The 21,157-nt window shown below is 48.2% G+C and overlaps 5 protein-coding genes across 8 annotated transcripts; 2 read left to right on the forward strand and 3 right to left on the reverse strand.

Moving 5' to 3' along the window:
• Positions 1-460: 460 nt before the first annotated feature.
• On the forward strand, positions 461-4,924 carry LOC129590549 (NADH-ubiquinone oxidoreductase 75 kDa subunit, mitochondrial-like). Of its 2 annotated transcripts, none has more exons than XM_055485837.1 (8): positions 461-634; positions 850-1,252; positions 1,603-1,906; positions 2,371-2,717; positions 2,944-3,414; positions 3,818-4,039; positions 4,095-4,233; positions 4,352-4,924. In XM_055485837.1, the coding sequence occupies exons 2-8, from the start codon at positions 878-880 to the stop codon at positions 4,774-4,776; spliced, it is 2,283 nt and encodes a 760-aa protein (XP_055341812.1). In that variant the 5' UTR covers positions 461-634; positions 850-877; the 3' UTR covers positions 4,777-4,924. The 2 variants fall into 2 exon arrangements, with proteins under 2 accessions (XP_055341812.1, XP_055341811.1); XM_055485836.1 differs by having other exon boundaries at positions 462-634; positions 809-1,252; positions 4,352-4,923.
• LOC129590557 (lysosomal aspartic protease-like) lies at positions 4,788-9,224 on the reverse strand. The gene is made up of 14 exons (XM_055485852.1): positions 8,935-9,224; positions 8,009-8,192; positions 7,416-7,499; positions 7,298-7,337; positions 6,984-7,187; positions 6,579-6,693; positions 6,492-6,519; positions 6,331-6,367; positions 6,155-6,212; positions 6,014-6,078; positions 5,729-5,832; positions 5,607-5,658; positions 5,501-5,544; positions 4,788-5,202 (listed from the first exon to the last, which is right to left on the reverse strand). Exons 1-14 carry the CDS (start codon positions 9,045-9,047, stop codon positions 5,032-5,034), a joined length of 1,299 nt encoding a protein of 432 aa, XP_055341827.1. The 5' UTR covers positions 9,048-9,224; the 3' UTR covers positions 4,788-5,031.
• A 524-nt stretch (positions 9,225-9,748) lies between these two features.
• On the reverse strand, positions 9,749-12,841 carry LOC129590564 (adenylate kinase 7-like). Of its 2 annotated transcripts, XM_055485865.1 has the most exons (5): positions 12,134-12,257; positions 11,570-12,057; positions 10,765-11,479; positions 10,668-10,711; positions 9,749-10,603 (listed from the first exon to the last, which is right to left on the reverse strand). In XM_055485865.1, the coding sequence occupies exons 2-5, from the start codon at positions 11,996-11,998 to the stop codon at positions 9,983-9,985; spliced, it is 1,809 nt and encodes a 602-aa protein (XP_055341840.1). In that variant the 5' UTR covers positions 11,999-12,057; positions 12,134-12,257; the 3' UTR covers positions 9,749-9,982. The 2 variants fall into 2 exon arrangements, with proteins under 2 accessions (XP_055341840.1, XP_055341839.1); XM_055485864.1 differs by having other exon boundaries at positions 11,570-12,841.
• On the forward strand, positions 12,641-21,130 carry LOC129590565 (sialin-like). 2 transcript variants are annotated; one of them, XM_055485866.1, is made up of 4 exons: positions 12,641-12,967; positions 13,078-13,311; positions 18,448-19,237; positions 19,298-21,129. In XM_055485866.1, exons 1-4 carry the CDS (start codon positions 12,740-12,742, stop codon positions 20,068-20,070), a joined length of 2,025 nt encoding a protein of 674 aa, XP_055341841.1. In that variant the 5' UTR covers positions 12,641-12,739; the 3' UTR covers positions 20,071-21,129. The 2 variants fall into 2 exon arrangements, with proteins under 2 accessions (XP_055341841.1, XP_055341842.1); XM_055485867.1 differs by having other exon boundaries at positions 12,825-12,971; positions 19,298-21,130.
• On the reverse strand, positions 20,171-21,139 carry LOC129590568 (uncharacterized). The gene is made up of 2 exons (XM_055485869.1): positions 20,999-21,139; positions 20,171-20,941 (listed from the first exon to the last, which is right to left on the reverse strand). Exons 1-2 carry the CDS (start codon positions 21,073-21,075, stop codon positions 20,551-20,553), a joined length of 468 nt encoding a protein of 155 aa, XP_055341844.1. The 5' UTR covers positions 21,076-21,139; the 3' UTR covers positions 20,171-20,550.
• Between the last annotated feature and the right edge of the window lie 18 nt (positions 21,140-21,157).

Genomic DNA, 21,157 nt, shown 5'->3' on the forward strand with positions numbered 1-21,157 from the left:
TGCAGGAGCCGGTGGGGAAAAATCATCAATAATTGATATCTTGAAAGAAAGACAGTATTATTAAATACCAAAACTCTTAAACAGCAAAATAATGACACTGAAAATTTGAAAGTTACAACAAAACGCTTCGGATATGTCGCCCGAGTCGGGCAGGGTGCCCATAACGCATAACTGATCCTCTTTGAACATGAATGGACAGTCGACGAGTCATTGTCGAAAAAATCTATGGAACGTTGTTGCCCGGTAGAGTGTGCGATCCCACGTCCTATCCTAGCTTTTTGTTCTGTCTGGACTCTGGGAGTAGGAAGTATAATTGTTGATTTCGTTCCAGTCCCGACCGGCAACCGCCATGGCACGCTCCATACTTGTATCGATTTATATTACTTTACATTTGGCTGCGCCTACGCTCGTTACGCCACGCTTGTAAGTCGTGCCTCGTCAGTCAAAAACAGGAACGACTTGAATTTCGTTGCTTTCCCGTGGAATTGTGCTAATTCTTGAGTGCTTCACCCTCAGTTACTAGTAAATTTTCTCATTCGTAACTTAACCGTAAGAACTGTGCTCTGATTTTTTATTTGTTCACAAATTTAGCTACGTATCCGTTATCCGGCATCATAATTGCTTAATATTCTCGGTAAGTTTGGGGGCTGCTCCACCTTTCAGTGCACATTTTGTGCGCAAAAGCTATAATCGAAGGCGAAGGCAGTCGCCTCTAAACACGGTTGCTGAAAGCCTGACTTGTAACAGTGTAGCTCATAACTTGTGTTTCTAGTGATATTAAGCAGCGTGTTTGTTTTTGTATACATAGATTGACTATTTGCGCTGTTGCGCGATTGTATGATCGTTTAGCAGTCTGCAAATTGCTGTGTTTTCCTGGATGATCCCGTTTGTCAGAATGCTGGGGACACTGTGCAGCAAGCCCGTCTGCGTTCGGCTGGCCCGTGGCGCCTGTTCCTCCCCGCGCGCCTTCCAGCAGGCGCAGCAGACAGCCAAGAAGGACGACAAAGCCGCGGCCCCTCCGGCCGCCCCTGCCCCCGCGGCCGACACCCGCGTGGAGGTCTTCATCGACGACAAGCCCGTGATGGTGGCGCCCGGGACGACGGTGCTGCAGGCGGCCGCCCTCGTCGGCGTGGAGATCCCCCGCTTCTGCTACCACGACCGCCTCAGCATCGCGGGCAACTGTCGCATGTGTCTGGTGGAGGTAGAGAAGTCTGCCAAGCCCGTCGCCTCCTGCGCGATGCCCGTCATGAAGGTGAGCAGTGTGTCTTTGGATTCTTGTATTGTAAAATTGCCATTTTTTGCTGCCTTCGGTGATTTTTGTAGGTGATCTTGAAATCAGAGTAATAGATTATTTAAAAGTGTAACCGAATTTGGTTCATTTTTTCTGCATTTTTATGAGCATGATATACTGAAATACAATGGAACAAAAATATTACTATCTGACAGTTACATTGAGACTTTTGAGTACAGTTTTTGATAAGCGAGCGTTGAGAAATTGTTTGACACTATGCAGGTGCTGTTTTGAAATGGCTTTTTTGGTGCTTATCAACCGATGGTTTTTGCAGAATAACGCGGTAATGGTTTTCATTGTTTTCTGTGTAGGGCATGCGCGTGAAGACGAACTCGCTGATGAGTCGCAAAGCGCGTGAAGGCGTGATGGAGTTCCTGCTGATGAACCATCCGTTGGATTGTCCGATTTGCGATCAAGGAGGCGAATGCGACCTGCAGGATCAGTCCATGATGTTCGGCAGCGATCGCAGTCGCTTCACGGATATCAAGTTCGACGGGAAGCGCGCGGTGGAAGACAAGAACATCGGGCCCCTCGTCAAGACCATCATGACGCGCTGCATTCACTGCACGCGCTGCATTCGCTTCGGCAGCGAAGTGGCCGGGGTGGAGGATCTGGGTAATACAGTCATAATGATTGCATTTGAACATTTCGCAGCCTTAATGGCTCGGAATTCATTCGGATTGAACCTGACATCAGCAACTGTGTCGAACCTCAATCATGCGGAGCTTTCATGCTTTAGTATAATAAATAATTGCACTGTAACCAGAAGTTTGGTTGATGTTGCACTAATGGTTTCAGTTATTCAGATCACGCAGCTTATTATATAGATTGATCGGCGGATTTGGTTGATTAAGTATTACTGTTATATCCGCGTTTGATTTCTTGGGCTTGGTTTTTAATTTTTATGCATTCACGGCTGTCTATATTCTGATTGTATATTGTAGTACGTTATCGAAATCTGCTGTAATGCTAATAGCGTATTTAAAATTGTAGTTTCCCTAAACTTGATTAATGTAATGACATTTATACCGCATACGGAATCTCGCGATTGTTTACATTTGCACTTGACGCCATTCCAGGTACCACCGGCCGTGGCCAGGACATGCAGGTGGGCACCTATGTGGAGAAGCTCTTCGCCTCGGAACTGTCGGGCAACGTGATCGACCTGTGTCCCGTTGGCGCTCTCACCAGCAAACCTTACGCCTTTACGGCGCGCCCCTGGGAGATCCGCAAGATGGACTCGGTGGACGTCATGGACGCCCTGGGCAGCAACATTGTCGTGCACACGCGAGGGGGAGAAGTAATGCGGGTGCTGCCGCGGCCGAACGATAACATCAATGAGGAGTGGATTTCCGATAAGACGCGTTTTGCGTATGATGGGCTAAAACGTCAGCGCCTGACACTGCCAATGTTGAAAAACCACAAGGTCTGCTAATTTAACTGCAAGCGATTAACGATTTGTGGCATAATTAAATCTAAAAGTTGTCAGCTGTAAATTAGGATGGGTGTAAATTGTCAGCTGTTCTACAGAATACAGGTGCAGAACTGAAACATTCTTCATAATTATTTTAAAGTGATCAGAGAGCGGCTTCACCGGTTCTGATAGATAGAATCATAAGGAGGGTAATCGGGGAGGTTCTTATAATTTACAGGGACTGCTGGAGCCAACCGACTGGGAAACGGTATTGACCCGCGTAGCCGGCAAACTGGAGGGCGCCCACGGGAACGAGTTGGCGGCGTTGGTAGGCGGGCTGTGTGACGTGGAGGCGCTTGTTGTCCTGAAGGACTTGTTGAACGCGCTGGGCAGTGAGACGTTGTGTACCGAGGAAGATCTGCCACTTGGCTCCGGCGCAACGGATCTGCGCTCCAGCTATTTGATGAACAGCACCATTAATGGGATTGAGGAGGCCGATCTGGTGCTGCTGATCGGGACGAACGCACGCTTCGAAGCGCCGGTGCTCAATGCACGCATCCGCAAGGGCTACTTGCACAACAATCTGCGGGTGGCCGTCATCGGGGAGGCGGTGGATTTGCGCTACGAGTATGACCATCTGGGCGGGGATGTGGCCGCGCTGGAGCAGTTGGCCGATGGAAAACATAAATTTTCAGAAGTGTTGTCTAAGGTATTACTACTCAGCTTACATCAGAAGCAGGATACCTATTTTCTTTCCCTTACCGAACGACCGTATCAAACAACAGCTTACTATGCTTGAGTAGCATCAGTTTTGAATTTTTAGATTGTAAATTTTCACATCCCGTAGATTTTCTGACAGTGTCAGTAAGGATTTCATAGATATACAGTACTACAATAAAAGTTGTGAATAAATTCCTAATATGTACTAGTATGCGCACGGGATGCCTTGTCTCTGTTATAATAATTATGGCATATTCTTTATATTGATTCACGTTATTTACGATTAGTCTGTATTTGTTTTCGCGCAGTTTCTTCGCATGTCCAGTATCAGATTAGTAAAATTTTTAGGATTAAGTGTTCTTGCATTTTTAAGCTTATTTTTGGTTGTCTAGGCTAAGAAACCGATGCTGATTGTGGGCAGTGCCAGTCTGCAGGGCGCCGATGGCGCAGCCCTCTTGGCCAACAGTATGGTGCTGGCCAACCGACTCCGCTCCAAATCCTCCGGTGGTAATTTAAACGACGACTGGAAAGTGCTGAACGTGCTGCACCGTTGCGCTGGGCAAGTGGGTGCGCTGGATGTGGGCTATAAGCCGGGTCCGGCAGCCATCAGAGAGGTTGGTAGTGTTTTCGTTAGTGCGCTGCGGAGTTCGTCGTATCTGTGTGTTACAGCTGAAACCACGGGTGCTCTATCTGATGGGTGCGGATGAAGGGCTAATTACGCGCAAGGATTTGGCACCGGGCGCCTTTATAATCTACCAAGGACATCATGGGGACAAGGGCGCAGAGATCGCCGATGCCGTGCTGCCAGGTGAGGAATACTTACTTGAAGGATGTTGTTAACTCTTGTTTTTTAACAAAACAGTTATTTGAACGACATACATGTGTGTGACGTCGGACTGTTTTAACATTGGGATTAACTTTTACAGGAGCCGCATACACGGAAAAAGCCGCCACGTACGTGAATACTGAGGGCCGCCCGCAGCGCACAAACGTGGCCGTAACGCCACCGGGCATGGCCCGTGAGGACTGGAAGATCATTCGGGCTCTGTCGGAGTTCGTAACAGGGGCCCGTCTTCCCTACGACAGTCTGGAGGACGTGCGAACGCGCATGGCCGACGTGGCGCCCCATCTTCTCCGTTATAACAGCGTGGAGCCGGCTAACTATTTTAAACAGGCCCATGACCTTGTCTTTACCCAGCAACGGCCTAAACATTCGGGGAAAGCACTGCAAGGCCTGCAGAAGGAACTGGAAGAGTTCTATATGACGGACTCAATCAGTCGGGCCTCGCGGACCATGGCCAAATGTGTACAGGCCGCCAAGCAGCAGAAGACGTCGAAGTACGGGCTGTAAGGCCCGGTGTGTATAGATAGATGTTGATTTTATTGGGTTTCTGTGTCGCATTTCAAATCGTTTATGTACATTGTGTTGCGTCGATATTAAGCGTTAACATTAATTATTTTAACTAATAAAAATTAGAAACAAAAAGAATTATGGTACTGGTAGCTGCAGCGAAAGCCGGGAAAACAAAAAGGCAACAGAAACAAAAGCTAGTTAACAAACAAAATGAAAGCGACGAGGTGATTGAGATTAGATGCGCGGAGCGGGTTACACGCGACTACGTCGGAACGTGGGATTTTTCACCTTGGCGAAGCCAACACGGTCGTTTTCCATGTCGAATTCGGTGTAGTAGCGCCCAATGAACACATCACCCAGGATCCACAATGGGCCCAGGGGTGGCGGGACGTCGATGCCCATGAAGCCGCTAAGGCACATGGTCTGCACAAAAACACCAGGTTACAGAAGAGCACAGCCGCAAATGAAACAGCAACAAATAGCGCCGTTGGAAAACAGGATAAACTGGTTTAAATTATTAATGACTGGAAAACAATGGGGCAAACAAAGCGTCTTATTCAGCCTCGCGCCGGCTCAGCACCACATTTCAATAAATTTCTTATTACAAAAAACTGAAGTTGAATTAAGTACTGCAGATAGATTAAGCGTACGAAATGACTACTACTGTTCATAATCGTAAACAGCGTAAAACCATAAACTGTTAAATTTGGTGTAAACGAACCTGTCCCATCTGGCTCACAACAAGAACGTAATCCTGACCACGCACTAGAACAAAAATACAGACAATAATAGACTTCACGGTTGGGTTGGTCGGTTTTTGCGCTTACGAGTGAAGGGTGCGCCTCCGATGATAAAGGAGATATTAGGCAAACGGCTGATCTGCAAACAAAAATAACAAATACAGGGAATTATTAAGCGGGTTGAGCTTTCATACATGGAGACAACCTACGTCGTTGCAGTTGATGATATATTCGCCGCCGACAAAAGGTTTGGCACCGATGGCTTCATTGATGCGTTTCACTTCGTCCGTCGGACCGGCCAGCAAGGAAGTTCCTACGCATTTTTAAATAATATGATATTGATTAAATTCATGTACTAATTAAACTAAGTGATGAGATGTCACATGACTTCGTTTTTAATTTTATCAACACTCAATAACGAACTAACTGGATAAATCAATAACGAATGCAATAAAACGAATAGTCAATAAAAGCGGACGATCACGAACGCTCACCGGTGTCAGCAATAGCTTCGCATCCACCGCTGCAGACATCCGAGGATTTCCCACCAATTTCTATGCTGCAGCAACAACAAGGATTACTATAATATTATGCGAATCAATATACAGATATGCATACTGCACAAAAAATTTCACCTGTCCATTCTGAACTGCCAGTAACCTTTCTTCGTCACTTTGGAATAAGCAAATGGAGCTGAAATACCGGTAAATGTCACAACGGGCACGATGCGGAAAAGAGCAAAACAAATCCATTTGAAATGCATGAAATAAGAATGTTCCGCACAATAAGCAAATGCCATTGTCCGACATACCGACATAATAATCCGGATCACTTCCACCCAAAATCATCTGCAAAGACCATACTCAATGACTGACCAGTCCTTGACATTAATTTGTCCTGTGAACGGTCTCCGTGAGGGCTATCCTGCCCACGTTACTTATGAAATAAGCAAAAACAGAACCATGCAATCACCTCGCCACCGATGCTTGAGTTGGCATCACTACAAAAACAACATAAATGGCGCTTTGCTGCACTGTGGCCTCAACATTAGCAGAATACCGGTTCAAATAGAAGGAGAAAACCGCCTGTGGGACGAGATTTTGGTCGACCATGTTGTTGAAGACCGGCTTCACGTGGTCTACGGAGATGGATGGATATCCCATGCCTAGGATACCTGCAATTTCTCAAGGCTAAAGTTATGTGACACCAGCAAAACTGCTGCAAGTTATCAGAATTACAAACATTACATGCAATGAAAATTAAAATTATTATTAAACAGCCACATTTTAAAATACATAACTATTACCTATCTCATTTTAACCGAACATTTTAGTAACCATTAACCACTGAATGAAACTGTAAATAAATTAAAATTCATAAAACACCTTTCGTCTATTTTCTCTAGAAATTGTGACAATTAAATTTTGTGAAATTCTAAAAACAGCTAGTCAATGATCCGAGTACCGTCGAATTTCGCGGCGACAAAAACGATGCCCGGTTGTTTGGTTGCCTCGGCGAACGTCTGGTTGGCCACGGTGACGTTGCCGAATTCAATGCTGTCCGTGCTGAGAAAACCGGTGAGACTGCCCGAACCGTAGTGGATTTCGAAGTCGCTGCCGTTGACGGCGTAGGTGCTGGACTTGTCGTGATCATAACGACGATGGGTCCCTAAACCAGCACCGTTTATTATGGTTTTCAGTTCATCATGATATGTGCTAGTCATAATTAATACTGGGAAGGCAGAGAGCACCTTTGGCCAAAATTTTAATGCCACTTACAGCAAGCGATATCGGTGATGCTGCATTTCTTGCTCGGCACCTGCAACGACGATCAGGTCATAAGACAGTGCTAAGGAGAGAAAACAAAGATGTGCCGGCAGGGTATGAAGAGTTGTACCCAGAGATTGGATGAACCGGTGTCGAAAACCACGCGAAAATTCTGCGCTGGGGTACCGATTCCGATCTCACCGTAGTACTGTGCCTAGAAATACGTTTCAAAACACAAATCAGCACCAAATCACAAAGCACTTATTAACCTAACAAAGAGTGTCAAATAAAAAAAGAAGTTCATATAAAAAATTTCCTGTTTCAGTGTTTTAAAAATTGAAAGACCTAAGGTCCGATAAAGATCTACTCTAGATATGTAAATGATAACAGGTACAATCCATAAAATATAATGAATAAAAAATCACACGCACACATGTTTTCAAAAATTCAGAAGTATGACAAAAATATATAAATAAATAAAATAAAAAGGCAAAAAGGATACATCCGACAATGGGGCAACAATTTCGAAATTCAAATCAAAGTAATGCGCAATGTTAACCGGAGAAATAATTACAGTAAACCCCTGCTATTTTTGCGAATAAATGTAAGAAACTAAGCGCCCGACACCACAGAGGCTACGAAAAAGGACAAAAAAAGGATAGAAAAAAGACCGAACTGAGTTTCTTCGTGGGACATCGGTTTACTGCGCATGCGAAGGCGTACATCGAGATAATTCTGCAAGCGTTCGGGAATGGGGATGGGCCCGTTGCTGGCGCCGTATCGCTGCCGATCGCCGGATGCCGCTTCGTGCGCCGCTAAGCGCTTGTAGTAGTCATCCAACGCCGCCCGGTCCGTGCCCATCGAGGCCAGAGTGCGACGGGCGGTTTCCATGCGGTACATCGGAATTCTGCAACCAGCAACCAAACGAATTAAAAACGCCAAACTAATGAAGTACCAAATTCTGTAGGTAATGCGCCTGGATAAAAAGACTGATCCACATGCATGAAAACAAGCCAGCGAAAATCCCTAAAAAGATTCTAAAATTTATTAAAAATATCTTATAAATAAAAAGCTAAACAATAAACAAAACAATCCAATCTTTAATTAGTTATCTGTACACGAATCTCATTTACTGATTTACAGGTTAATAGTCCATCACACACTGGGAAACTTTCACGAATTTCGCAATTTCAGTACAAATAGTGAAGATTAAGTTCAGACTGATCCGGTGAACGTTTTCGTCTTTTCAATGAGCAGATCCGCTCATTAATAGCATTCGAGCTTAATAATTATACGAGTAGTAACCAAATATGGTCCAAGCCACTGCAATATTTCCAACGTGACGGTATTATGCGCAGTACGCTGTTATCTGTCGGCGTGCAGATTCTGACAATACCAATTTTTGTTTGTTCTAACGAAATATTCCTCACTCTTTGGAGCATTTTCCTTCAACAGAAAATTCAGCAGGCTAATTAGTGATAACAGATACAAAAATAAAGAGAAACCACATCGCAAATGCTTCAATGCAAGGTTCAAAGCTGAAAAACGGACGCACAGCTGGCTATTGAAATACTACTTATTTAGTAAACAACAAATATGTATCTGTAATCTGTATGATGTTTACCAGTTTACAGTCTGTTTACGCTTACCTTTTCAAATAGCGGAGATATTTGCCAGGTCCTCCCACTGCGGAAACCCCCGCATCATAACACACGGCAATCAACAGCACGATGGCCAATATTGACTGCCAGGATGCAGCCATCGTTTATTAGATCAAGAATTGCGGTTTTCACGAAAAAAATCCAGATAAAAACTTAATGGACCACAACACTAACAATGACAACACGGTGTAAAACTGTAGTAAAACAGTAAGTCTTCAACTGGGTAAAAATTTAATAGCCAAACAGGCCCAACTCAAAAATTCCGAAGTCATCGCGCTGCAATGCTCAGTGAGCGCGTCTTGTTTACGTACTCAGCTGATCATGGTGTGCACCATGCACACTGCACGACACAAGCTGGGTACTGTGCATGCAGATATGTACTTTCTAGTTTTAAATAATTATCAATTTTAATAACCCGCAGATAGATGAATACTGTAAAATCCACTTTATCGTCACATGTTTTCACTGATATTTAGTTTGAAAAATGTCCAACCCCGCGTAAGTTGGACAGCAGTTAGCGCTGTAGCCAAAGGGCAGTTCCACTTCCGGCTCACACTCTGTATGCCCAGACGCACAGCAAGTGGTTTATAATAAATATACTTATATCTTTTATATCCTCAAAAAATTTAATATAGTCCTAGTACTTACACGATAAAATTTATTATTAGTCTTCCCGAGTACGAGTAACCTACTTCTTTTAAATACAAACTCTTACCATTGGGTGCCTACCGACAGTTGTTTTAATTCATAACAGTACTGCACCCACACCCCGACGAGAACGGTTTCGTTCGATTTTGTAGTGAAAATTTTTTAATACTGCTTACCAGTTAGAGCCGAATTTCGTGAGCAATACGGTACTTGTCTCGGCTCGTGCGCTTGCCAAAAAGTGCATGAAAGAAATTCCAAAGTGCGGCATGACGGATGTGTCATGAACAGATAAGTAAAAAGCCAAGGCTCTCTTGTAAGTATGTATAATATGATAATATGCACAGAATGCCTTAATTATCACCATCTCTAGCCGCCGGCTTAAATCAAACTAGAACCGGGAAGCGCGGGCTAGTTTTTGGTTGGTCGTTAATGGTGGTTGCGCCCTCTCCGGGTTGGCTAACTGCAGTAGAAATTCGCCGAGGAAGTCCACAGGATCTTCCGGCCGCACCCTCGCCGCCTCCAACAACCCTGCCTGCAACTGCGGCAGGACGTTCTTCAGCAGATAATCCCGGACATTGGCCGTACCTTCTTGCACTTGTTGGCCGCGCAATCGATGGTGGTCCTCAAGCTTCATTGCCCACTCCGCGCAGTTCTTTTGCCGCTTGACAAGAAATTCTCTTTCATTCATCTTTCGAATCTTTTCCTCTTCTTCGCGTCGTTTCCGTTCCTTTTCTTGATCTTTTCGCAGCTCTTCCAGCCGATCTTCTTTTGAAAGTCCATAGTTGTGTGGCGGCCCTACGATCCCTACAGCCGTTTGAAAGGTCAATTCGGGATCGACATGCGCACGGTCTAAGAAGTGGACGGGATGGGAGTGTTCATCGCAGTATTTGACGACACCGTTTTCGTTGCCTGGATGAGTTTCGTGATACTCTTTAAGGCGACTGCGGTAGCGGTCTTCTGAAGTGGGCGCGGCGGTCGGACCGGGCTCATCGGGGCGTTCCATAACCATCTTATACATAGAGGAAGTTATCGCAGATGTGTGCTTAAGACAAAGTTGACTGGTAAGTTCTTACTTTTCTTATTAGCTCTTCTGGCGAATCCAAATAAAAAACAAATTCTGCAGCAAACAACGTTTAGCAACATCAAATGCCATTAAAATCTAAGAGTTACCTGGAACTGGTGCAGAACCAAATTCATCGTCGTGATTTGATTCTGCTTCTTCTTCCTCGTCGTCCTCACCTCGGTCAGCTCCAAAGAGCAATTTTGCGTGGCCGAAAGTATCCGGAAAATTATCCAGGACGAAACCCTGGTTTTTACTTGGATTACTCGCCAGCGTTTCCTTAACAAACCGTATCACAAACGTTTCCCCGATCTTCCCATCCTTTTCCTGGCTCTCCTCGATTTTGATCATAAGCTCCTGGGACGTCTCCAACCGGCTTGACTCCTCTTCTGGTTCATTCTCCAGTTCGTCTTCCGTCAATGCGGCGCGGCGCTTCGTTTCGCTGTCAATGAATTTTCGCAACGCGGTCAGTGCTGTTTCCACCACTTCATGGACGTCGAGATAGTGCAAATGGTAATGGTCACACAGGCGGTGCGATAACTGCGTTTTCCCAGTGAACGGAGGACCAGCGACCAGAATCCGGATGGGCGTTAAGCGCCGTACGAGACGATACTCCTGGATGACCTTTTGCAAAGCATCAAGTATTCCGGTTTCGGCGGTCCACGTAAATTTCATATCGGATTTGACGATCCCGGGGGTGAAGTGGAGGTCAGTGGTGAGGATGTCGAATTGCACCTGATCGATTAAGCGGAGCGTGAGGAGCTTAGATGGATTAATGTTCTCAACGAAACCAGAACCCAGATTCACGCTAACTGCTTCGGCAATCTGCAAATTCCCATCGGACTTAGTATTCAGCGTTACCCTAACCAGTTTCTTCACCTAGTTGTACACGACACACGTACCTCTGCCGCTGACCTTTTGGAATTTAATGCTCCCACTATCCACACCCACCAAATAGCGCCTGCTTGGTTTATTCTCACAGAAACTCTGTACAATCTGACACAAATCACGGGCGTGGATCATGGGAGTCCTAATCTTGCCTTCTCCCGGTAACCTCACCGCATCGCGTCCTTCCCACGCATCCCGCAGCATCCAGTGCAGCGTGTCCTCGCCCAGCCCGTAAACCAATCCCACCGCTACCACGGCCGTTGTCAGCTGACCAGGATGATCGCTGCCATACTTTAAAACGTCCTTTTCCAGTTCGAGATGGTACCGGTAAGCCGGATGGGTGCGGCGTTTTCGGAAGGTTTCTTCTGTGAGACCCTCCTCCTCTTCGTCGTCCTCGGTCTTTTCCGTGTCCTTTTCAGTGTTATCACCGGGTTTTTTGGTCAGCGCCCAAGTCATCGTAGTCGACAGAAGGATGAATGTTTTCTTTTTCTTCTGCTTTACTGCGATATCTTTAGCTATCAACACGGCTTCTTTAGCGTCACGTAGAACCTGATTGACGGCGTTATCTTCAAAGATATTGAAAATGCATACATCAGCATCCTCGATCAGTTTGTTGCGTTGGCGCTCATCATCGAAACGAATCAACGATTTCACCGCGGGAAGTATCGGAGCCTCAGTTTGGTTCGGGGGAGTGACAACCGATTGCGGGTCTGTAAGAGGTCGCCAGGCCGCGGTGACTGGAAAGGTCGTGGCCGCCGATGAAGCTGTGAGGAAATCGACTGTTATCGGTTGGTCCTCAGCGTCTTCGGGTTCTTCGGTGGGACCAGGAACGGTGGTGCCCAAATGTTGCGCGAGAATTTTCCCGAAATAGGTGTCACTGCGGTGGATGAAAATCGTAGGTGGAGACGGCAGGTCCTCATCTTCCTCGTCCTTCATTTTTGCTCACAGCACCAGCGCTTCGAAATTTAGGAGGCAAAAATTGAACGGTAACAATATGTTGAAAATGGTTACACTGAAATCGTGAAATGACTCAAAAGTAAGCAGCACGAAGCGATACATGTACACTGTAAGTTGCTATGAGCCGTAACGGAACATAGCGGTGCTGTTGACGGGACCACGTCAGATCGCTAGCCTAGTTCTCAATTCTCGCGAATAAATTAGCAAAAGTATCAGCAGAGATTAAGCAAAAATCGATGAATGATATTGAAGCGGAAAGCCTTTCGCCTGGGCTATCGGCATTCCATCGTGGCCCTGGGGTTCTGTGGGAATTTCGTCTCCTACACCATGCGCTTAACGCTGAACATGGCCATCGTTCAGATGACCGCCCCAAAGAGCGACAGTTCTGCCGACAATTCCACGAATACCACCGTCGCCGAAGAATGTCCGCGACGGGATGCCAACTTAACTGTTGCCGATGGCCACAACGTATGTACGTACACCAACCAAATCACGATTTCATTAAATCAACCTTCTTGAAGAAGCAGACGCGAAGTTGGAAATAACTGTTGCTCTAGAAATATGGATGGCATTTGTAGGACGAAATATTTGACTGGACGAGCGAGCAAAAAGGCCGGCTCCTGGGTTCTTTTTACTATGGCTATGTCGTGACGCAGATTCCTTCGGGCTACATGTCCGGATATTACGGAGCCAAACTTCCGTACCTCGTCGGTATCTTCTTGACATCTGTCTTCACTTTGTGTGCACCAGCAGCTGCGCGCTACAACATTAATGCACTGATGGCCATTCGCATCTTGATGGGATTATCGCAGGTACCATGCTTCGAATATTAGACAATTGTTACCTTACGCGGGAGGCCGGGAGTTACGCCGTTACAACCAGACTGGTGTTCACACGGGATGCAACAGCTACTCTGTATCTGCCACCCTATAAGCGCCAGTCTGTTCGTTATTCATGAACATTTTCACATTCGACATACTAAATATAGAAGTATTAATGTTAATCTTCCTAACTGCACGCAACGAGGTCCGGAAGTGTGTGGGCTATCTGAGCGGAGGCTGAAGGGGCACCCGGCAGGTGTCGTGCTCGGCCTGCACGTGCGTGCGCAGCGATCGACCCGTCCTGCCTGCGCCCTTCTACACCTTGGCCCTTTATTTCGAGATACAATCGAGAACAGCAAGAAAACAGAGGTGTGGCGGGCGGGGAAAACATCGAAATGCCGGTAAAATGCAAAACTGAAAATGAACAGATCGGTGCTGCTGAAAACGCCTTATATAGGGAGACATGCACAGCCGGACAGTGGGCGTAACTGAGAAGACGCAACAGGGACGTTAGTCCAATGAACATTAATAGAATTTAACATGTTAAATAATCATTAATGTTAATCTTCCTAACTGCACGCAACGAGGTCCGGAAGTGTGTGGGCTATCTGAGCGGAGGCTGAAGGGGCACCCGGCAGGTGTCGTGCTCGGCCTGCACGTGCGTGCGCAGCGATCGACCCGTCCTGCCTGCGCCCTTCTACACCTTGGCCCAAACACCCAAATCAAAGAGGGTAGGCCTGGATGCCGCGGATGGGTACCGTGTTTCGTACGTAACGGGTGTAGCAGTTACTTCGCCATCGCCCCGCTTCCTGTAAACGCTGATGGGAAGTGCCATTTGCCGCTGCGGCGCTTGAGCCGCCGATGCGGAAGCTGTGGGTGCCGTATCTGTCGATGTCGGGAACTCCCGCTAGACCGGTCTTCATGGCTCTTTCGAAGGAGTGTCGGGTGACGTAACTGCCGCTCGGTAGAATGTAGAACGGGTCATTTTTGCCGGTGGTAATTCGGACGTCCATGTAGGCTTTTGTGGAGCGCACTGGGCAAACTGAGCGGCCGGTGGCGGACAGGGTGATGCGGTAGCCATGGTGGAATTGGTCCGTTTTTGAGCTGCGAATGGTGATGATTAGAGCATTTTCGTGAAGGATAACGTCGTTGAAGCGGAGAGTGGAGGCTGGGCAACACTTCCCGGTCTCGTTCGCTACCAGCTCGCTGACGCGGAAAAGGCCAAAGAAGGCAACGCAGAATGCACTCCAGTAGAGGAGCTGTTCCTGTTGCGGAAGATGCGAGTTGTGTAGTTTGTCTTTCATGGAGCGCATCAGATCCAGCGTTATTGGCAACCGCCGATCTGTACCTGGCATGTTGAGCCGCTTCAAGCCATTGACCGCCCGCGTGATGGCTGCGGTTGCTGAAGGGCGACTGATGCCCACCTCGGAGTGCGCATTGTCGATTCCGGCAAGGTAGACGATGGTGGTGGATGTTCCCAGGCCGTCGAGGTGGAGTTGCGCAATAAAGCGGAGAATAGTCTGCTCTGTCGCTGGTATAGGAGGCTCGCCGATGGTTTTGCAAAATTGCGCAAAGCGGCTCCATCCGGTTTGGTAGGTCTTCCTGGTAGAGGCAGCGATGTGGTGAAACTGGACTGATGCGATGGTAGCGTCCAGGGCTGCCGTTAGCTGTAGCTTAGTCGCAGGCTTTCCCACATGTCCGGTAAGGGATCCGGTAATGTTGCGGCGCCCGGTGCAAGGCGGCGGAACCGGCTGACCTGAAAGCGTGATAGTGCGTCAGCGATTGCGTTGTCTGTCCCATTGATGTGCTTAATGGTTAACGCAAAGTTATTCTGAGCAGCAATCAAGCTTAAACGCCGCATAAGGTCGACCACGCCTGGATTGCGTGAGCCTAGCTTTTCCCACGCTTGGGAAGCCCCTAGATTGTCGCAGTGAAAAACAACGCGCCTGAGTACGAGTTGATCTGCCCACAGCGCGACTGCGAAAAGGATGGCACACATTTCGAGATACTCTATGCATGGTGAGCAGCCCAGTATCCAATCTGGCCAGCGTGACTGAAACCAGCGGCCTCGGAAGTAGCCGCCTATACCGAGCGTTGCGGATGCGTCGGTATAGAGGTCAAGGGTGTTTGCTACTGTCCACTCCGGTTCTAAAAACTTGGTCGTGCCGTTCCAGCGCGGAAGGAATTCTAACCACCATTCGACGTCTAGGCGGAAGTTGCTGTCTAACCGGATGGTCGCATTTGAGGCTTTTTTGTGACATTCATTTTCGCTGAGGAGGAAGGTCATGCGCCTTAGATAGAGCCGACCGGCGGGGACGCATTTGGTTGCAAATGCGAGAAGACCGATTAGACTCTGCAGATCTCTGATCGTACACAAGTCGCGGTGGCGCCACTGCTCCAGAGCGCTTGTTAGCTCCTGCAGTTTGCCAGCTGGTAATGACAGAGTTTTCTTTACGGAATCGAGGACGATTCCTAAGAAAACTATTTCGGTGGATGGGCCTTCAAGCTTGTCGACTGCTAGGGGAACACCCAGCTCATCGCAAAGCTTTTGGAATGCAAGTACGAGCTCCCGACACCGCTGTATGTTCTTGCATATCAACAGGAAGTCGTCGATATAATGTAGGAGGTCAAAATGCTTAGCGATCTGACTAAACATCCAGTGTAATGCGTCGGAGAACTTACAGAATATCCCTGGTGCAGACCGGCAGCCGAATGGAAGGACTACGTCGTGGAAGTACTGTCCATCCAGTTGGAATCCAAGTAGGTGCCACTGGTCGCGTCTCACTGGGATTAGTCGGAAAGCGTTCTTGATATCCAGTTTTGCCATGACTGCGGCGCTTCCGTTGCGTAGAATCAATTTGATGGCGTCGTCGACCGAGCAGAACTTGAGTGGTGGGGAATCTTTGGTGATGTAGTCATTTATGCTGTCGCCGGTTGGTCGTGATAAGTCGGAGATGATTCGATGGCCGCCGCTTTTCTTGGGCCGCACTGACTGAGAGTTTGTTGTGAACGGGATAAAAGGCACGGTTAAGAATGGCCCGCGCGTGTGACCTGCTGCCACCTCTTTGGCAACCGCGGCGCGTAGGATATCGGCATGAGTGGAAGCGGAAATTGCATTAGGTGTGAATCGCGACTTGTCTGGACCACGATACCCGATGTCCGCACCGTTAGTGAGGATGTCCAGAATAAGGTTAGCAATATTAGGGAATGGATAGTTAGTAAGGTGCCGCCGCCACGCTGAGAAGTTAAGCGGAGTGATCCGGCTTGCCGCGAATGGCGCCCCCGGATATGTCTGCTCCACCATGGCTGTGATGGTTGTGGTAGCCGTGGCCATTTGAGCCGCAGATGGAGCAGGAGTGCTGCCGACCGGATGGGCATGGATTGCGGCAGCGTCCGTAGTTGAAATTACGGCAGATTTCCCCGTCTGCGGCGGTGCCGGCTCGAAAAAGCGGCTTAGGCGACGGACAGTCTCTGGCTAGGTGACCCGTGGCAGAACAGTTCCTGCATTGTGCGCGCTGATGTTTTGGGTTGCCGGTAAAGGTCACGCCTGTGGATGTGGAGGGGGTCCTGGGATTTGCTATGCATTCCTGGAAGGATTCTTCGTGTCGTCGCGTCCACACCTCAGTGTCCTCCGGGTTGTTGGCAGCATTGTTGCGAAACTGAATGTCGTATTCCAGCACGTGCTCCAGTTTGTAGCCCCGTAGTGGATCCATAAGCAGCGCAATGTGGTCCAAATATCGTAAGAGTGGCTGGGTGAGTTCCGGGTGGTCGATTATGCGATAACCCATGAAGACGGAGAACGCCCTCGTCCAGCTGGAGACCGACGTTATCTGCTCTTTCTTCGGGCCTGATACGAACGCAATCTCGCCGGTTTCGTCCTGGATCATGCGGGTGCCGGTATTTGACCTTTTTGCAGGTGCGCGATTATGTGGCAGAAGGTCGACAAAGTCCACAAACTGCGTGTGGTCAAGGAGTTGCTCCCGCACCTTCGGACTCACTGCCGGCAGTCCGTGGGACTGCGCGGTGCAGCTGTTCGGTGGAGCTCCCAGTCGTTTAAACACGGATACTTTTGGCGGTATAACAGATTCGGTGATCACACTTTCAGCTCGCTTACCGGTATCGGTTGTGATGTGGTTGGACGCCGGGGAAAGTGAGCGTTTGGAGGAAGAGCTGTCGACCTGCAGCGCCGGCTGGCGGGAGCCATGCTGCCCAGTGGATTTCAGCTCGGTAACTTCGCGTTTCAGGTCCGCAATTTGTGCCATTAGCTGTTCCATGACGCTGGTTGTCTGGATGGAGGATTCCGGTGGCACGACAACTCGGGAATTCACTCGTTTGCTGGGTCGCGGAGGCGAAATATCCCGAGTTCTTTTACCGGTATTTCCCGCTGTCCGGGTTCGACGGCGCGCAGCCGGACCTGATGGCTGGCCTGCATTGTTGTTTGACCTCTTTGGAGGCATGATATAATGCGGATCCGTGTTAGTGGGTTGCGTAATTGTTTAGCAGACAATGTGGATGGCAGGTCACGCTGTCTCTGACTCGATCACACTTGATCGATTTGAGTGTTATCTCTGACTCGATATCAGACTATCGCTGAGAGAAAAACATCGAAATGCCGGTAAAATGCAAAACTGAAAATGAACAGATCGGTGCTGCTGAAAACGCCTTATATAGGGAGACATGCACAGCCGGACAGTGGGCGTAACTGAGAAGACGCAACAGGGACGTTAGTCCAATGAACATTAATAGAATTTAACATGTTAAATAATCATTATTATACGAGTATCGTGAATGGGACTCGCAAGCTCATAACTTCCCCACCTATTGCGCGCTGCTTTATTTATTGACGAATTTATCGAATACGACCTTTGGTTTGCATGTGTATCTAGAAAATCATGTATGCATATGTATCTAGAATGTGAATATCGCTTCGTGCTGCTTACTTTTGAGTCATATGTATGTTTGCATATGTATATAGAAAATCTCTTCTCCCTACTTGGGCTGTGGTCTGGTTTGATAAGTTAACGGTTTCGTCATGCTGATAACAATTCATCCGAAATATAAATTACTGCAACGTAGTAATAAATACAAATACCCGCTGGTATGCATGAAACTGGCAAACTTCTATAGGGTGTCAGCTTCCCATTGATGAGCACGATATTTGGCCGCTGGGCGCCGCCAGCGGAGCGCACAAAGCTGTTAGCTATCACTTCCGCCGGTGTACAGCTGGGTACCGTCATTGCCTTTCCGCTCTGCGGCGCCTTGGGCATCGCCTTCGGCTGGGCCAGCATGTTTTATTTCTTCGGAATTTTTGGGCTGCTTTTCTGCATTCCATGGTACTTCTTCGCCTTCGATTCCCCGGAGGAACATCCCCGCATTACCGGCGAAGAGAAGAGCTACATTGTCAGCTCCATCGGGGCACCCGCCATGGGCGCCAAACCCAGTCGGGTCCCGTGGCGCCGCATCTGCCGGTCACTACCCTTCTGGTCCTTGATCACTTCCTGTTGGTGTTCGGACTGGGGTTTCTATACTCTCCTGTCCGACGTCCCATTGTACCTTCAAGGCAACCTTCATTTTGGGCTGAAAGACAACGCCAATTTCGCGGGAGTGCCGTACATTGTCATGTGGGTGGTAATTGTGACATTTAGTCCGGTGGCCGACTGGATCATTTCCAGGGAGATGTGTTCAGTGACCGTGCTGCGCAAGGTGGCCACGGTGATTGGGACGGTGATCCCGGCGTTCCTATTGATCGGCATACCGCTATCCGGCTGTTCAATTCCTTCAGTGTTGGCGTTGTTGGCGCTATCGACGGGCTTTACGGGGTTCGCCAGCTGTGGATTCCGTGTGAATTTCAATGATATTTCCCCCAGTCATGCTGGATTTATTTATGCCATCGGGAACAGCGTCGGTACCATTACTGGTAACACTTACAAAAATTTTTTTGGTAATCTATTCAAATGCCTGGTTATGCTCGCTATAGGCTTCGTGGGCCCAGCCGTTACCGGCACGCTGACCAGCGGTCCCCATGGACACTCCTCTTCCAACTGGCAGAAGGTCTTCTTCATCGCCGCCGGTTTCTACTTCCTCGGCTGCCTGGTGTACGTCCTTTTTGGCTCCGGTGAACAGCAGAACTGGGACAATAAAGAAAAAGGGTTTAACACATACCGTGTGGCACCGGAAGCTCTGGCCGAAAAGCCGCTAGTTGAAGGCGTCAACGTCATGCCACCTACCCGTCGTAAGAGCTACATTCCACCATGGATTCCGCCCAGCCAAAACGCACAGCTGACCGAGAGTACCGTCCATGAGCAGGAGAAGCGACGCCGCAGCAGCATTGTACCACCGGGAATGGAGGCCAACGGCATGGAGCCTGGTAAACGGGGAAGTTTTGCCGAAAGGTCAGGCTTTCCGGGGCGGGTGATGTCGACGTTAACGGGCACGCGACATGAAGAGAAGCCGCATCTACTGCCGGCGTCTTCGACGTTGACAGGGGCTCCGACGCCGGTGATGTCGACTATGTCCAGGAACCCTGGGAAGGTGGTCTCCAAGATACCACCGTATACGCCGTCAACGAGGGATACTTACCCCGCTGGTGCACAGCTAGAGGAGAAGCCATATATTTTGCCGGCTTCGTCGACATTGACGGGAGCACCGATGCCGGTCATATCGGCCCTGTCTCGGAATCCTGGCAACGTAGCATCGAAGATTCCGCCGTACAAACCATCCATGCGGGACACCCATCCAGATCGAATGTAGAACCATCAGACCTCGTGTTAAACTTTTTATCTCTCGCTTGTACCTAGAAATTTTTATTGCTATTTTTGTCAATGAGATGCTAGGAATTACATTGTATAAATTTTAAGCATTTTACCATTTTATTTCGTTTGCTGATTTTGTTGTCACTGTACTTGCCAGTTACTGCAATTTGACTACGAGTACTGATCGTGCTTCAACAAAAAGTGTCTATGCATATTCTATTCAGAGAACTCAGGCTCCAAACCGATTGATTGGATTGACGTAAATGATAATTAACGCCGATTTCTAATGTTCGCAACATCTGCGGATATTTGTACATCAAGGAAACTCCATGTTGTGTGGCCATTACAACACACCGTTCACATTTTACATGCCAGTAACGTTGTTACTTTCAACTAAACACGACAGGAAAGTAAGTGATGAAACACAACAAAAACATTAGCGCAAAAATGATCACTACCAAAGATGCGACATGATGCGCTAAGCGATAATATGCGCAGACTGCGCGGCATCGTGTGCCACTTTAGCGGCCGGCTGGAACCAGTTGAGCAGATACTCTTTGGTCAGCGGTGCCATGACCCGGACATGCTGCACAATTTCGGTGAAGAGCTGGTTCTTGTGCATTAAACCCATAATGGTCACCGCCACGCCCACCGTCATTACGGCCATGCACATGGACACCGGGTTCTTGCTGGACCAGCGAACTGAGTTCCACAGCACCTGCGTCAGGCACACGGCCAGGATGACGTAGAGAATGATGAAAGACAAATCGGTAAGGAAGTCACTCCAGTGCGGATTGGTGGCCAGGATGCCGCCGAGGAAGCTGACCAGGGCACTGGCCATGCCCATGACGAAATAGTCCAGCATGGCTCTGTAATCAGGACACTTGGGCAGAAGGAGACCTGTTTATGTCATTCCGTCCACGTACTTGATAGCGACGCGGAATGGGATGCGGGTTAACAGCCGGAGAGGAAGGTGGGAGAGAATGGTGAATAGGAGGCTCATACGGGATAATTTGAGAAGTACGCACGGATTGATATGTCAGGTTATGTCATAAATGCACCACGAAATATAGTAAATATTACGC

The sequence above is a fragment of the Paramacrobiotus metropolitanus genome, unplaced genomic scaffold (assembly GCF_019649055.1).
Source record: "Paramacrobiotus metropolitanus isolate TYO unplaced genomic scaffold, Prichtersi_v1.0 Parri_scaffold0000040, whole genome shotgun sequence".
In the NCBI taxonomy this organism is placed as follows: Eukaryota; Metazoa; Tardigrada; class Eutardigrada; order Parachela; family Macrobiotidae; genus Paramacrobiotus; species Paramacrobiotus metropolitanus.